The 17,125-nt window shown below is 35.8% G+C and overlaps 1 protein-coding gene across 3 annotated transcripts in view; it reads right to left on the bottom strand.

Moving 5' to 3' along the window:
- Positions 1 to 2,186: 2,186 nt before the first annotated feature.
- srrt (serrate RNA effector molecule homolog (Arabidopsis)) overlaps positions 2,187 to 17,125 on the bottom strand; it is a 48,854-nt gene continuing 33,915 nt past the window's right edge. For 2 of the 3 annotated variants that reach the window (XM_051925296.1, XM_028798297.2), the window contains exons 16-20: positions 11,736 to 11,929; positions 10,521 to 10,677; positions 9,815 to 9,904; positions 5,585 to 5,681; positions 2,187 to 2,404 (exon numbers count right to left, since the gene is read on the bottom strand). In XM_051925296.1, the coding sequence (XP_051781256.1) occupies positions 2,329 to 2,404; positions 5,585 to 5,681; positions 9,815 to 9,904; positions 10,521 to 10,677; positions 11,736 to 11,929 (614 nt within the window). In that variant the 3' untranslated portion in view covers positions 2,187 to 2,328. Of the gene's footprint in view, positions 2,405 to 4,670; positions 5,290 to 5,584; positions 5,682 to 9,814; positions 9,905 to 10,520; positions 10,678 to 11,735; positions 11,930 to 17,125 lie in introns of those variants that run through there. The other variant, XM_028798298.2, reaches the window with a different exon arrangement.

Below are 17,125 nucleotides of genomic sequence, written 5' to 3'. Positions count from 1 at the left end.
GGGAAATTCACATACTCCAGCAGCAGCATACTGATACAAAAAAACAATATTAAAGAGTAATAAAAATGCAGGTAAAAACAGAAAATAACATTAAATAATGTTAACGTTTACCCCCCCGGGTGGAATTGAAGAGTCGTATAGTTTGGGGGAGGAACGATCTCCTCAGTCTGTCAGTGGAGCAGGACATTGACAGCAGTCTGTCGCTGAAGCTGCTCTTCTGTCTGGAGACGACACTGTTTAGTGGGTGCAGTGGATTCTCCATGATTGACAGGAGCCTAATTAGTGCCCGTCGCTCTGCCACAGATGTCAAGCTCCATGCCAACAATAGAGCCTGCCTTCTTCACCAGTTTGTCCAGGCGTGAGGCGTCCTTCGTAATGCTGCCTCCCCAGCACACCACCGCGTAGAAGAGGGCGCTCACTACAACCGTCTGATAGAACATCTTATTGCAGATGTTGAAGGATGCCAGACTTCTAAGGAAGTATAACCAGCTCTGTCCTTTCTTACAAAGAGCATCAGTATTGGCAGTCCAGTCTAATTTATCATCCAGCTGCACTCCCAGGTATTTATATGTCTGCACCCTCTGCACACAGTCACCTCTGATGATTATCTAATTGATATGATTATATAATTATCATTCATCCTAAAAACCCTTGAATATTAAATGTACTGCTTACCTTCTTATTAAAAACGAAAGCTTTCAATGTTTACAATACTTTGCCAGTTATTTCAATGTTTGTTGACACTGTATAATCAAAAATATTTAGACACTTGAAATGATTTTCAAATAAAGGAGTTAAACATGAAAGTTCAGAAACTAACTTTATAAACTATTTTTTTTCACAAGGAAGCATGGCATTAGATGTTGCAGACATATCCAAAATATACAAATTATGTTTAGGACAAGATGTAAAAGTCACTAAAATATGGCAGATGCTTATTAAAAATAACCATTCACCAGCAGCTTATCTACTAACCTAAACAAATTCACTTCTTAGTGCTTGTTTATACAGTATTTGTGAGCGCAATCTATAGAGCAACTTTTTCAGAAACCTCTACAAAAATAAGTAAAAATGCCGTATTGAATCACCTGTGCATAATCCCACAAGCCAGGCTCTAAAGACAACTGCAGTCTTTAAAAGGGCATGCTGGTACTATTACTGGTTCCACTTCCCAGCTGGTTTGTCTCGTGAACTCCTCTTCTGACCTTTCTTTTTGATAAGATATTGCAGCTGGCCCCAGAGAACCACTTCCAAGGATTCCCCAGACAAGACAGGCCATAACTGAACGCTATTAAATGCCTGTTTCTTGAGAGTGTACTTATTACTCTATAGTGTTTGTCACTATGCTTGCTGTGTCAGCATGACATGGGTATTTTCTCCCTCTTCAGTAACCCATGTGCTGGGTTTTAAAAATGTGCAAGCAGAGACCTACTTAGATCTTTTGTACATGACAGAACCCTTCGTTTTCATCCAGACATTTTTCACACGCCCACACAATCACAGACGCACAAATATATATTTTAGGGTATTTTATATGAATGTGTTTGCAGGTATTTGTATAACAGACAACGGACTAGTGAACTGTGCAGTACTGTATCCCACCTTGTAAACCAAGATGCCAGGATAGGCTCCAGGCCCCCATCACCCTAAACTGGACTAAATGGGCTTGACAATTTGCATATGTACTTAGCAGGTCTATTAAAAAGAGGAAGTCACAAAAGAATGAGAGAATGTCTCTACCCAGAATTACAGAGTGGAAATAGTTTAGCTGAATTTGAGCTTTACTGGTTGTTCTTCAAAAGTTTGAGTATAGCATTGAAAGAAAGGGAGGTTGGGGGTGTGTGTGGGTTTGTGGTCATAACGCATTCTAAAAGCACACATCTCCAAAAACAACTCTTCACGTCAAGAACTACTTTATTTACTTCTGAAGTTCGAGAAAGAAAACATCAGCCATAAGACCCAAGGGAGATTTTTCCCATAAGCAAGTGCTAAGGAGATAATTCTATTACAATGCTATTCTGGGAAAGTGCAGGATTACTCAGGGGACTCTGCATTTAAGATATTTCCGGAAATCCAGTTATATATATATAAAAAAACAAAAGCAGACATTTAAGAAAAGTGAGGACCATCTTCAAACTAGTTCACGGACAGAGTGAAAAAGAAGAAACAATTTTCTTTATCAGGTATATAATGAAACCACAACTTTTATTGGACGTTAATCTGTATACAGATTTTAGCTGCAGACTAATAGATGCACTTACCATATAAAAAAAAATTTACATTAAAACAAAAGGAACAAGAGTGTCAGTAAACCATTCAAGCGTGATTTCAAAAGAAGTCGACATCCTCTGGCGCATCCAGGTCTCGGTACTCGATAATGGATCTGGGGTCTCCTCGGATAATCCTGCAGGAGATAATGGCATCTGATTCAGAAGTTGCCTGCAATTGTCTTGAAACTTTTTAGACGTTCCAGTTAGGCAGCGTCATAAAAAATTACCTTACAAGATAGTCATATCACCAGTAATTTGGAAATGGACATCTTTATATTATTTCTCATAAAATTAATAAAATGTACCCGACACCCAAATCAAGACAGGTTACATATAAAATCACTTACAAAAATAATGATTTCCTCATAATTAACGATTTTATATATTTGGCAGCTAGACCTTTGAGCTATGATGCTATATAGGAAAACAGTAACGGATTCATTTAGTGCAGTCCACTAGATTCAATTGAAAAATGGTTTCCTTAGCATATGTTGAATACTCTACAAAGATGTGCTCAAATATTCTTGTAAAAAGGATATAAAAATTACATTATCAGCCATACTGAAGTTGCATACAAGCAAATTTTTCTTTGCAAAGGAAACTAAAATTACATAGTACATAAAACTAGCAACTTCAGTGCATCTTGTATAACCATTACTTTTGTTTTCTCTGGATTCATATTAAATATCAAAGTTGTTTTATTATGCAGCATATATCATGCATTCGTGGTAAAGCAGTTGCATATAAAGAAAACTGATTGCATATTTCACATAGCAGGCTACTGTAGAGTCTCATCTATTTAGTTTATCTTAAACCACGTTTACTATCTTTAGGCCTGCTGATATTTTAATATTGTTCACTTTGGAATGGGGATTAGGTTGCTGGGAATTGTTCCAGAGTTCGGAAAAGCTGCTCCAAATGAATTAGCTGTGGAAGCTCCTTTATAGGGTATTTTTCCAATATTGCCTTGATATATGTTCTCTGAAACATTGGCCTAAAGTCAAAACGCTTTACACTATTTACATAACTTAAATTCTGGTAGGTGGTGAAACGTCATTTGAATATTGTTAAAAACCACAAAAATGAAAAACAGTAACAGTATTATACATGGAATTAAACATTTTAGTGATGTGTTATAGAGATGACTGGAATAGGGCTAATAAAAACAGTGGAATCTCACATAGGATGTAATTTTGAGGCAGCAGGCAATTTAACATCATCATTAAAAGGTTTGAGAACAGTAAATTGGCAAAATGCAAATAATCAATCCCTACTGTATACTTTACAAAATACCACTCAAAATTAAAAGTCGCCAAAAGCTCTACTAAATAATCCACTGCTTGGTATTTTGAGTTTATCCATAGCTTTGTATGAATAAATATTTTCTGATGGCAACTCAGAATTTACCCTTAACTAGCCTCCATTTGTTTCCCTTTGATCCTGCTGTAGACGTACTTTTAAATCAGCTGGTAATCTTATGACATCCCTTCATAACTGTATACTATTTTCATAATTATTGTTATACTTCTATATAGTACTACTATGATACTACTTTCATACATCATTACTCATAACCCCACAGTGACCGAGTCTAGCAGCTCCTTTCTGGACTTTTTTTTGAATGCTGGAATGCCAAAACTGTGTTAAGTAAAAGAAAACAACTTATAAAATTCAACATTAGAAGTCACAAGTACATGAACTACTGACCAATAACCTCCTTCAACTTAGACTTTACCTTGTGTTCTAAATAATAAATTCTTTACCAAACCTACATCTATCATAACAGCTTCGATATATTTGTCAGCTGTGGACAATGCTTAACCCACTGTAAAGTCTTTGGGGAAGGTATATGGTCAAGTTTCACACCTCTTTACATTGAAAATTTAAACATTTTTAAATTGAAACTTCAACTGCTACATATCTTACCCAGTGATTTGATGATTCTATGGTTTGCTAATATTTTGGATCTTGATGAAATAAGCATTGTACAATGAAGTGAACTGGGGGCTCTAGTCTCTGCACTTTGGAGATCCCAAATTTAGCATCCATCACAGCAAAAAATCCTTGCAACAGAACCCACTGCCCTCCTTGCCTAGGCCAGTATAGTACACTGTGTTGTGACTCAGATTTCTTGCACTCTGGCCACTAGCCTCTCATGAGGCATCATATTTGGAAATCGGGACAAACCAATGCTTATTGCTTCTTCCACAATTATTTTTACATTACTGATGATCTCAATAATAGTGAAAAAACAATTAAATGAAAAACAAATCCAATTTTTAAAATTATTCAATCAGTATTTGCACTATAAATGCAACTTAAATATTACTTCAATTGACATGCATTTGATTCTTGTGGTAGTTTAAAGAGACAATAAAATAAGTAGCACAAAGGGAAGGACACAGTAAAATTTAGGTCTTTATTACACATTCAGTCTAATTGGGACTGTTTCAGCGTAAACACTTGTAATATAAATGTCCTTAAGATTCTTTTAGAAAAAAAGTTGAAATATATCTGAATATTCTGCTTCCACCTAAAAATTAAACAATCTATATTCATGATGCTTTATTGGTCCACATGCTGAACTATAAATTGATTTTTATTGACAAACATGAAAAACACAAGCACATACCAGGCTGTACAATGAGAAAAGGTAGAATAAATAACAAAGCAAACACTTGAAAGTGTGATTTGACAGTGTTTCCTTCATTTACATACAAATATGTTACTTCCAATGACAAAACTGTAGGACCACATAAAGCTCCTGCCCAAACTCAATTCTTAGAAGAAAAACTTTAAACTGAAAAATGCCTCAGGTTCCATCTGATGAAATTATCAAATTAAAGTGCATACTAAAAATACCTGAAATATATTAATACTAAATCATTACATATCATTGAATGTCCTCTGAAACCACAAAGTTCAGCATTGGAAAATTTGGATAAGATGGCAGAGTAATCTAGTAGTAAGCGGAGACATCTTCGACTCTAGATTTGATTGTTGTCTCTATGACAGAAAACTACAGAAGTGCAAAAGATTTTTTAAGAAAACAAGTTTTACAGGATGTAACAATCTTTTCATTTAAAAAAATCAGGTGAAATATTAAGATATGTGGAATTCATTGAGAATTATAACATGAAAAAACTTCCGAGTTCATAATATTTTTCACAAAGTTTTGAAAAAATACATAAGGACACATCATTTGAAGATAAATGTGGTTATACAATATATAGAAATGATGAGCCTACAGGCAATTCTTAAAATCATTAACAAAAAGTACTGAGTTTTTTTTCCACCCTTAAATTTGGACATACCTGTTCCTTGGCTTTCCTGGGTAACCACCCTGCCCTCTGAAATTATCGTAATTTCCTCTACCTCCACCATATTGATTCGGAGGATATGGAGGCCCCCCTAGAAAAAAGAAACCATCATTATAAAGCCTGAAGGCAATAAGATTGTCTTTTACTTGTAGTGTCTAAAACTAAGCATGAGCAAGGCTTATAAAAAATTGAGAAAAAAATTCCTTGTAGTACATGCAAAAAATAAAAAATGCATTTAAATAACTAAAAACTCACTGACCATTATGTATAAAAAATGCAATCTCTATTATATAAAAAAATCCTGCAACAAGACAAGACTTTGAAAAGATTTTTCCAAGTCCTGCAAGACAAGACTTTGGCCATGAGATTTTTTCAAGTCATGCCCCCCTCTCAACCATATTCAACCATGCACACGGTAATCTCACCTCTCATTTGTGTGAATGCTTTTGACAAACATAGTTCTTGCTCTCTCAGCTCTTATAAATTTTAACATTTTCCTCACTAAGTTCCCAATTAAAGAAGACTTCCTAATTAAAGAATTATGTACAAATCTTATTGAAGAATTTCATCATAAAGGTTTATCAACAGGAAAAAATGAGTACATGGGCAATCCTAGCATCAAGAAATAGTGAAGTCTAACAAATTAATGCCAAAAATATCGATTGGTTACACAGTAAACTGGTTATCGCTTACACGGCAAATAGGTTAAATGCATATCAATAGACTATGCTGAAACAGTTGGTGGTGGTCATGCGGAAGATGAAAACAACAATTTACAATATCCTGATAAATATCTACAACCATTAACACCGTCCGGTCTTCCACTGCACGAATGAATGTAGAAAGAAGGATGTATCCAAGAAAGGTAATGTAGTACATCTTCAGGGGATAACAGACAGCAAAGGAGATCTTGATATGCCATTCATATTAAAACGTTAATAGTTTCCCGTTAGAATAGCTTTTGCAAAGACAATTTACAAATCTCAGAGCCAAACATTCGAAAAAGTCGTTTTATTTAACAGAAAGAAAGAAACGATATTCAATCACGGACATATATATATATGTTGCATTGTCATGATGAAAGCCCAAACACAATCAAAATTCAATGCGATATTGCCAAAATTTAAAAAATTGTTTTTACTGAAGTTTTACAGTAAAAAAAGTTTAAACGTAAAGTGTGTTAATTTCAAAGCCAAACAGAACAAAATCATATATTATGCAATGAATAACGCAACATGAAACAATTTTCTTTCAATTTATGACGTTTTACTTTTTAATATGGTTAATTACTCACTGAAATGTAAAATAGTTCTATTTTGCATATGTAACAACTCCCATGAAAATAAAAATCTGTTTGAACTGTACATCCGCATCCCCATACAAGAGGCTAGCGCGTAGCACATGCCAGAGGCCAAAGCCCCCTAGTTTTGATTAAAATGAATACTAGGTCTACCTGCTGTTCAAAATTTGATATCTGCCAACAAATGAAAAAATTATACCTACAAATTTTAGCATGTAGCCTTCTTAGCGTTATGTCTTCCCCCAGAAACCAAGCCCAAATTGTAAATTTTTTCAACAAGGAAAAATAAAATATTAATACACATAATAGAAACACTTAAACACCAAAGTGTCAAAGTGAATACAGTAAGAAAGGCATGTCTAGTATCAACTGCCGTAGTGATGCGCATTTAGTTCACATCCTTTGGCTGAGTTTTGTCAACACACAACCTAATGTTATAATCGGGATGGGTAGACGTGTGTTTCCTTGCATACTTTTCTTATACATTTTGTTTTAATGCTTGTGCATGAAATCAGAGTGTCAGTGCCTGATCCACACCATGTACATCATCTATTGTGTTACCATAGGCTACGAGAGCATAAGGCTTAATGACTTCCACATTTTCCCTGACTTAAACACTGATAGTTGCTATATTGTGAACAGTTGATTAGGGCACCAACACCTTTCTTGTCCTTCCATTTGATCTCAGTCATTTTGTGACATAAATATTCGCCCCACACTGTACCCTTATAGGACAGAAGTTACCAGCCATATCACAGTGCTTTAGTTATGCAATCCAATGTGCATCAGTTTCACTATCTGTGCCAACATCTGATGCCCAATTCATATTGTCACCATTATTGCTTGATTCAACTAAAGATTCACTTTTAGTTATTCTAAAACTGGATTTTCAGCTTTTCATCTACAAGCTATTGTGTCTTTTAGTTGAAGGCTCGGCTCCACATAAGAATATTGATAGCTTACCATACAGTAGCAAAATGCATAGAAATCCTAAGCATTATTCAGTAATCTGAGACACATCCGGGGTAATTGTTTTTAAACAGAATTCCAAGCCTGAGAGAGGCTCGGGGTAAACTCCAAGGAGATTAACTGTTGTTCTCAGTCAAAGCAGCTTGGCCATCCTGGACAACACAGCAAATACACACACAATTTCACTTATTCCTTTACATGAATATTGGCATGCTGACTGCAATATCTGGAAAAATGATGAGCTCACACTTAATTCATTCACTTGCTTTAGACTGTAACAACTACAACAAAATTTAAACACAGTAACCAGGAAAAAATAAAATAATTCCAGTGTGTCTGACTGGCTATAGTGTTGGCAAAAGAAAAGATGTGTGCACGAGTTGGACCCACAATCAAAAGTCACCATTGTGCGGTTTGCCAATCACAGCAGCACTGGAAGCAAGACAACAACCAACACCAACTAAACTACATCAAAAACAGTTCACTGTCTGGAACTAAGAAAAGAATTTCTGTTAAAATAGTAATACTGTTCATTTAAAGTATGGTAAGATGTGCACTGCTTAGTATAATCACTTGCTTCAGTACTAATTAATAATCAAAACATGTTAAAATACTTTCAAAAGGATTGCTGCAAAATTTAGATGTTCTGGCTTTTTAGCACAATCTATAACTATTAAATATTAAATCAAAACACAAAACAATTATCAACTAAATGGACAGATATGGCTCTTGTTGCCTATTAAATCCATGGTCCTCAAGTTCTGTCCTGGAGGGTCTTGCTGGAAACAAAATGTTACTTTTGCTCCAAAAAATTACTTAACTTGAATCCAATCCATTCCAGATAATGGCGCTTATTGATTTAGAATGTTTTGAGAGTATCACTCAAATGATTTTTGGCCCCAAAACACTAATTCTCAGTCTGTGACTCTGACTTTCTTCACTTCAGTTTTATATTACAAGAGATAATGCACAAAGAAAACAAAAGGCCTAAGTTAGACCGTGAGCTGTTGAAACCTTTGTCAATTATATCTCATTGTCACCTGGCCACTGTTTTGGGGGAAAAAAAACAAAACAAAAAAAAAAAAAAAAAACAGGAAAATTAGCTGTTTAAGACTAAAAGAATCAATTAAGGGTTAGGAATTTTAATGATGTTTATAAAATGAAGTACAAATTTTTTTTTGCTTGAGCAAAAACTGGCTTATAATTAAAATGAGAAGGAACCAAAGGACTGTACTTACTGCACTCCTCCAGGCCTGAATATGAGAACAATGTTTAATGCTGTTTGAGATTGCAAATGTAAACATTTCTGCTGAAAATTCAAAATTTTGTAAAATGATCTATTTATTAATTTTGTCTATATTTTTACTACATAAACTGCATACAGTGTACCCAATTACCATACCAGCCAAATCACAGGTCCCATACTCCATGGTTCATAAGTTTACCTCTCATACTTTTTTCAGTCTTAAGTGTGACTGACACTATTAGGCAAATACTTGCTTTTGTCAAATGATCTGCACTACTATATTAAAGCTACCGACGGTGCCTATTATCACCAACTTTTGTGCAGCTCAAGTAATTGACTTGTCACCGGTTTTTCTGTTGGAGTCATTGTACAATATACTGTCACTGCATTGTTATTTTTGCTCCACTCAGACTAACAAAAATACTTTCACTATACTGGAAGTTATAATGACAAAGACAATTGCATAAAACACTGCACTGGGCAACATCTTAACTGAACATAGAATTTTATAATTCAGTAATTATTAACATATAGCTTATGTAAGTTTTTTTTATCTTACATTTTTATTTATTCTTATTTGAATTTTCATTTAAGGCGATCTATCAAAATTTACTTGTATTAAAAAAATTTGACAAACAGGAGTTGAAAGACAGTAATCATCAGTAGCAAATTTGACATAAAATATTCCTCTCACAAAATAGCCTCATACCTCCATATCCTAAGACTGGTGGTCGTGGTTGAGCATATCCCATTAGACCCTGTGGAGCTGGGTGAGGGTACGGCATTCCTGGACTAAGGACTGCTTTTGCATACCGGATTTGGAAAGCCAAAGAATAGGGTTAAAGAGGAAATAAAAATACCAATTAATTATTAAAAAAAAAAAAAACCCACACAAAATATCAAACAGTCATTATGACATTTATTACCTAGGCCATAACCTTGGTATTTTAAGTGATGAATACACAGATTAACCATAGTTTTGATGCTATGTGGGGAAAAAAAGTCTTGCACTTTCTTCCTAAAATTGCCCTTCACTTTGAAATGGAAAAAGGGGTAGAAAACTAAATTGGCAAGTGAAGCCTTTTCCATCAGCATCAAGAATAATGCAACATAGATTAGATGTTAGTCCTCTGCATGGAACATCCACATTACTACTACTAATTCAGTTTAGATTTAGTAAGTGACCAAACAAAAATTTTGAGCATGCTATTTTAGTTTATACATAGTACTTCTCATCCAAAAACAACTACCATGTGTTGTGGTAGTTGATAACACAATATCTGCTAGAAACAAAGAAGCTATTTTAAAAGCAAATCACTACTAATGAGAGTAAAAGATGGTATATTGAAATGACTTTCCAAATAAATGCAATTTTACTAATACTATGCTAGATTACATCAATATTTTACACCCACCCTGGCCAGGTCCTGGTGGAGGTGGCGGTTTGATTTCAGGTAGAGCAGGACGCTTGGCATCCATAAGGAAATTGTTAAAAAACAGCACTTCTTTCTTCACCTCCTCAATTTTTTCAGCATGCTTGTTGAATATATGCTTACGAACAAACTCTGGACCCTGAAACACAGAATATTGGTTAACTCATGAAAGAACTAGGTATATTATCTGAAAAATAAAACGGTGGCCACTTTGCTCTAGTGGTTAAAGAGTTGGCCCATAATTCATAATGTCTCAGCAAATCACCGACTTGCTACATGACTCAGGGTAAGTTGCTTAACATGCCTATGCGCAAACAATAAATATTTTAACAATTAAATTGTAACATTGTCTTTGGATTCATTATAGTATATGATTGACAGCAAGTATGTGAAAGATGGCCTGGAACCCTGCTTTGTTTACGATATTTTTAATTTTGCTGTGACAAAGCACTGTAGCATTATAATTCCTGCGAGAGTCTTTATTAGTGTAGAAGCAGTCCATGGAATGTTTGAATCTGAATGAAATAGCAGGCGTTAATTTAGCTATTTATTTAGTGTATTCCCACAATCCAATAAGTGAGCTTTTTGATTCTATATATGCGTATGGGACACTTAAATTTGTTTCTTTACCAGAATGTAAATATAAGAATGATTTTCCCTTCGGAAGGCAAGGCTTTAAGCTCAGTCATGTTTGCTCTCTCTGACTAAACACTTCATGTACTAATAAAAGCTAGTAATGCAAAGTAGGCTTTTGCTGGTTCAATTTTCAATAATGAGAAAAAAAAATCTGCTAAATATACATGTCTAGGTAAGATGAAGGGGACACACATCTGACAATATACATCAATGAACTTAATTCCCCAAGAAGCTCCAGTAACTTTACTTATCTGAACAGAAATCATTTATAATTTATGATATCCTCAACATCTCTGGCTTGGTACTTTTTTTGGTCATCTCCAAATTTATCTACCTTGTCCTCCAAATGTTTTTCCCCTGTCATTATCTAGCAGGACAGAGGATAACACGTTAACCCCTATTAGGTGAATAAAAGTATTTTATCTCCCTTTGTGAAACAAAGTACACCTTATTGCATTTCCAATCAGGTAGCATTCTGGTGTCTTATACGAGTTACTGCCAATAACACAACTTCCAAAAGATGTGACAAACTACAATACTATCATTAGCTATCACAATTACCTTGAACTTCTTGCCACTAAGGGGGCAGAGCCATTTGTCTTTTCCTAGCTCCTGAGTGTTAGCTGTAATAAACTTCTCAACTTCCTGTTCTGGGTCCTTTTTGCCCATTTTTATAGCCTCTTCTTCTGAGAGAGTCTCCTTAACACTAAACAAAGTCGACAGCTTCTCCTCAAATGTCTTCTGCCATTCAGCAACTGTGACAGATACAAAAAGAAAACCATTTACCAGACATTTTAAAATTAAACATTTAATTAGCCTGCCAATTCTGTAAATATGAACAATACGGCAGTATAGTCATTCAAATTAGTTATTACATTTAGAACATGCATGCTATAAAACTTTTGTTAAGTTATCTGGCACATAATATAATGCATATCTGTGCACTTGGAGCTTGAATGCCTTCTACATTAATAAGATAAATAAATACAAACACCACACCCTTGCCACTTAAAAATTTGCCTTTCTAACACAAGTCACAAAGATTATTCAAAGTACAAAGATTACTCTGGCCTTATTTGCCAGAGTAAACCCAAAGAGTGCTGAAAGTTTTTAAAATATACTGTTTAAACTGAATTTGCCTAGTTCCAGTTATAACTAGCTGGTGGACAAATGAATGCTGGACTAAATACTTTACTCTGAAATCCATCCCTATTAAATTCTAAGATCTACAGTAGAGACTCAGAAGCAACCCAAATTTGATAACGCTCATGCAACAAAGTTTTAAATGTTTTTTCTTTGTGAAGTTAGTTATCCTTTAAACAATAATAATGAAATCCATTAATTGAATTCCAAAAACATGTTGCCATAATTGTGGAATTAAAAACACTCTGCAACTGCCACAGATGCATACAACAATCTTAGTGGAATTACAGTAAATGTGAAACAAAGTTCTTAAAAAAACGTGAAAGTAATGCTCCAAAGTACTAATTTATGTTTTTTTTTTTGAAACTACACACATTGCTTTCACAATATTGTATACTTTATAGCAGGACTGTGGAGTCTGTAGATAAATTCTTCCAACTCCGACTCCTTAGATTCCGGTACTTCTGACTGACTCCCCAACTCCTTTGTATTTAATATGCTAATGTATTTTGCATGTTGATTGAAGAAGGGCAACATACACGTCATTTAGCCACAGAACTACTGGCTAGGAAGCTGACTCTACCGTATTGGACAGTTAAACAAAAATTAAACCATAAGGGTTTATTTATTGTTTTTATCAAGCGGCTATAAAGTAGTAGCATGCATAAAAATCAGGAACAGGAACTTTACCAGTTAAAAAAAAATAAATAAACCACATTCTTCGGTAGTTTTAAAACAAAGAAAGTTTAACTACAAGAACAAAAACAGTTTATATATTAAACTTGAAATACAGTTGTAGAGTAGAATAGCTTTTAAATGCAATCCAAAATTAACTCAATGCAATGTTCTAAGAAACAGAATTGCTTCTGCCAGATCCTCTTTCATAGAAGCTCTTAAATCTGACTTGATTATTTTTAGAGCTGAAAATAGTCTTTCAACACTGACTTGGGTGGGTGGCATTGCTGTTACAGTTCTAGCAATATCACTAATTATCTCTGGATCAACAAGGATGGCATCTTTTAGTGTCAGTTTCGATGAGTGATCATACTTTTCAACTTCTTTTAATTCTTTAAAAAACGCTGGAATCTCTTTATTTGGACATTTACTGGTCATTTATCTTTCACGCATAGGCAGTGTCGCTTTGCTTTTGAAACTTCCATTTTATCCAAGTAGGAATCAAAGTCTAATTCTTCATTTGAAGAGGATGATCCCGAGTTACCAGTGCTTATAGCTTCATCCAGTGGTGGCGTTTCAGGTAGTAGTAATCCCTTCATGTGAACTGGTACTTCATAGACTGCCTTTTTTCCAATTAGAAATCTGGTCACTGCTCAACAAAATTCGGCTCATTGGATCAACATAAATAGCAGCTAACAAGACTTGATTATCCAGTAAAAGACTCTTTTCTTCATTAAAGATATGATGCCATCAGCTATTAACTCTCCACTTTTGTTCAGGCAATATATCAAGCTCTTCCATTCCAAGAAAAATTTACCGGGTGTTAAATCTTCATATTGCAACCTCTTGGTGACAGCACAGGGGTTAGAAAGTAGACTTTCCAGTTCTTTTACTTGTGCCCACTGGCTTTCAGTTAATTCTTTTAGTTCAAGCAAATGCTTTACCATCAAATAAGTGCTTCCCCAGCATGTTGTTTGATCCAAAATGGTTCCTTTTTCTTTTTTCCTTTTCCTGCACGTCTTTTCAAAATGGCATCTGTTTTAGGGCCCCTGGCTGCAACAGTTACTTGCCTCAATTTGCCAATTAGAGTAGCTGCATGACTATCTTTTAATCCATCCCTTATTGCAAGTTGCAGAGTATGAACAACACAATGCATATGTTGAATAGTAGTAAGCTTAAATGCTTCTTCAGCAATGTTATCCAAAATTTCACTATTCTCTTCGGTTTCACTTTCTCCAATACTTGCTGAACTGTCTTCCCCTAATATCTGTCACTTTCTTTATCTACTTTATTCATTTTCTCAATTGTGCTTAGAACCATTGTCTGTCACAATGCATAGAATCTGTTCCTTTTTAATTTCAAAATCTTCTAGAACAGGTGGTGTGCAAAGTTATGCTAAAGTTCAGCCCTGGGTGGGAGCATATGTGGAGAGTGCAGAAAGAACACCTGAACACATATCAGGCCATAGCACACACCTACATCATCACACTTGTTTACATTGAAATTAACTTGTTAAACACATTATCTCTTACATAAATTTCTCTTCTGGCTCGTCCTGCTTCCACTTCAAAACCGGTCACGCCCACACACAGCCGACATGGCATTTCTCGATTCCTATTCGTCGTCTTCCATGTCATGCACTATACTGGTCTGCTGAGTGTAATACATCCAACAAGTACTCGAGGTGCTGCCACAACAGTAAAGTAGCTTTACCACCCTTGCAGGAGCCGCCTGTGTCTTTAAAACAACTTCTTACACAGCAAACATCAGAAGCTAAAAATTATCGTGAACACATTTGAGAATACAACCCTTCTCTAGCGTTTGCTTCCATGGGTGCACAGATAACTCAACCTCCTGGCCACGGACCATACCGTTTTAAAATACACGGGTAAATTTATCACCAAATCTCTCCACTATACGCTAAAACTTCTACCTCCCTAGGATATGGACAGTTGTATGTTTTTGACACAGCGCAAGTTACTGAAGTACGCTTACAAAATAAAGCAAATTCTGCATGCAGCGAAAATGTACTTCTCCAGGTAGATTCCATGCTCAGAACCATCAACCCCTTCGCTAAATCATACAAACACAAACACATGCATGAAATTGCTCAGTCCAATCCAAAAGCATCTGTACGAATGGTTTTCAAGGAAACCCCTAGGCAGGAATTATGACGATACAATGCCCCGACATGTCACACCGATGTTGCAGCGATTTTCATCGGAGAAGATGGCGAAACGCCTGCCGAAAGGGACATTTGCATCTATCCCATAGGCAACTCCTGTAAACAGATTTCCACACTCAATATGAATTGCGATCCTATGGTTTACCCACTCTTATTACCTTACGGAGCATTGGCTGGCACAAAGATTTACAACATGTTCCCGATAAAAGAACCGTCAAGCGAATAAGGCTTACTCAATGCCAATTTTATGTGTACAGATTAGCAATGAGGATTACATTTAGTATTTTGCACTCCAGCGGCAAACTATTCCAACAGTACGTCGTAGATGCGTATGTTAAAACAGTGGGTGCGCGTCTCAACTATCTCAGATTACATCAACAAGATCTGCGCGTCGAACTATCAGATGCACTGCAAGCAAACACTGAAAATAACAACGTTCATGTAAGCAAGATGATCATATTACCGTCCACATTTCCAGGAAGTCCAAGATACATGCAACAAAACTATCAGGATGCCATGGCCATAGTATGTAAATTCGGAAAGCCTGATTATCACTTTCACATGTAATCCTGCTTGGCCGGAAATTCTATATGCACACTGCGTCTTTCAAGAAGTATTTATTTCTTCTTGATTTCTGAATTCCTTTCTCACCGTTTTCCGTTCCTATTCTTACACCCCCGTATGCTACGGCGGGCGTCGGCTAGTATCTGAAATAAAATGAAAACACTTTTTGTAATGTACCATAATCCAGATTACAATATGTGAATGTCAGGTTGTACTATAGCTCAGCTGAACTTCACACTAGTAGTAACACAACTATGCACAGGGCTTTATTTTTATATCAGAGAAGTACTTAATTATGACTATTGTTTGTGAAATGGGACATTTGAACTTGCTGTATTTTTTCCATAATTTTAATTTATTAGGAGTCGGTACAATTTTGCCGACTTCGACCCTGACTCCAGGTACCCAAAATTGTCTCCGACTCCGCAGCCCTGCTTTACGGTATATCACCACCTGTAAAGAACTCCGGCTGTTTCCTTGAGTAAACTCTGTATTTTCTTTCACTTTCTTAGAGACATGGTTTCTTGTAACTCGCTTTGTAAACATTGTAGTTATTTTACTTTGACTGAGATTCAAGCTCTCATACTATTTTTCTTATAGTGAAACTAACATTTCTAATGACTTAGAAAAATCAAGAGATATAATATACTGATGAGGAGATGGAACAGAATGAAGGTGATAAACAGTTAACAGAAATAGTGATTCCTTAGTTTAAAAAAAAAAAAAAAAAAAAAAGAGGCTGAGGGTGACTTCAAAACAATAAATGGGAAGCATCAGCTGTATGTAGATAAATGGCCAGTGTTAAGAAGCCCAATCAGGCACAAGGGGCTGTAGGAGCAAGACAGACAGTAAGAAATTAACTAGCAGCAGACGTGTATTTAACTATTTTAGATTGAACAGTTGAACAGCGCTCTGGAGGTAGAGCAATTAAGTGGGCGACAGTGTAAAGTTTCATTAATTTGGGAGAATACAAACAGGGTGATTCCAGTCCAGCCAGGTAGATCATAGTAATAAGGTGCAAGGTAAAGGGTGCACACTGTCTGTGGGTCATCAACCCCAGAATTAGAAGTGTCGAACCATTTTCAGGTCCTTGCTGAGCTATAGGCTGTATCTAACTATTCTGAGGTGGTATACTGGGAAAGGAGTCCCAATCGGCCACCTTAAAACCAGCTCCCAGAAAGAAAGATAGTTGGGGACTATTATGGGGACTGAAGTCTCGCATAGTGTGTTGCCTTCTGGGTGCACAGATGGGAGACATCCCTGGAAGGGTGGATAGGCACTTGGCCAGGGCAGGGGTGGATCCAGTTGTCATTGCCCATGTAGGAAATAATGACATACATAAGTATAATCTGGCAGTTCTGCAATCCAAATTCAAAAAGTTAGG

This window comes from Erpetoichthys calabaricus, chromosome 3, assembly GCF_900747795.2.
Source record: "Erpetoichthys calabaricus chromosome 3, fErpCal1.3, whole genome shotgun sequence".
Lineage (NCBI taxonomy): Eukaryota > Metazoa > Chordata > Cladistia > Polypteriformes > Polypteridae > Erpetoichthys > Erpetoichthys calabaricus.
The sequence above is the reverse complement of the archived record's forward strand: the minus strand, read 5'-3'. Positions and strand labels throughout refer to the sequence as shown.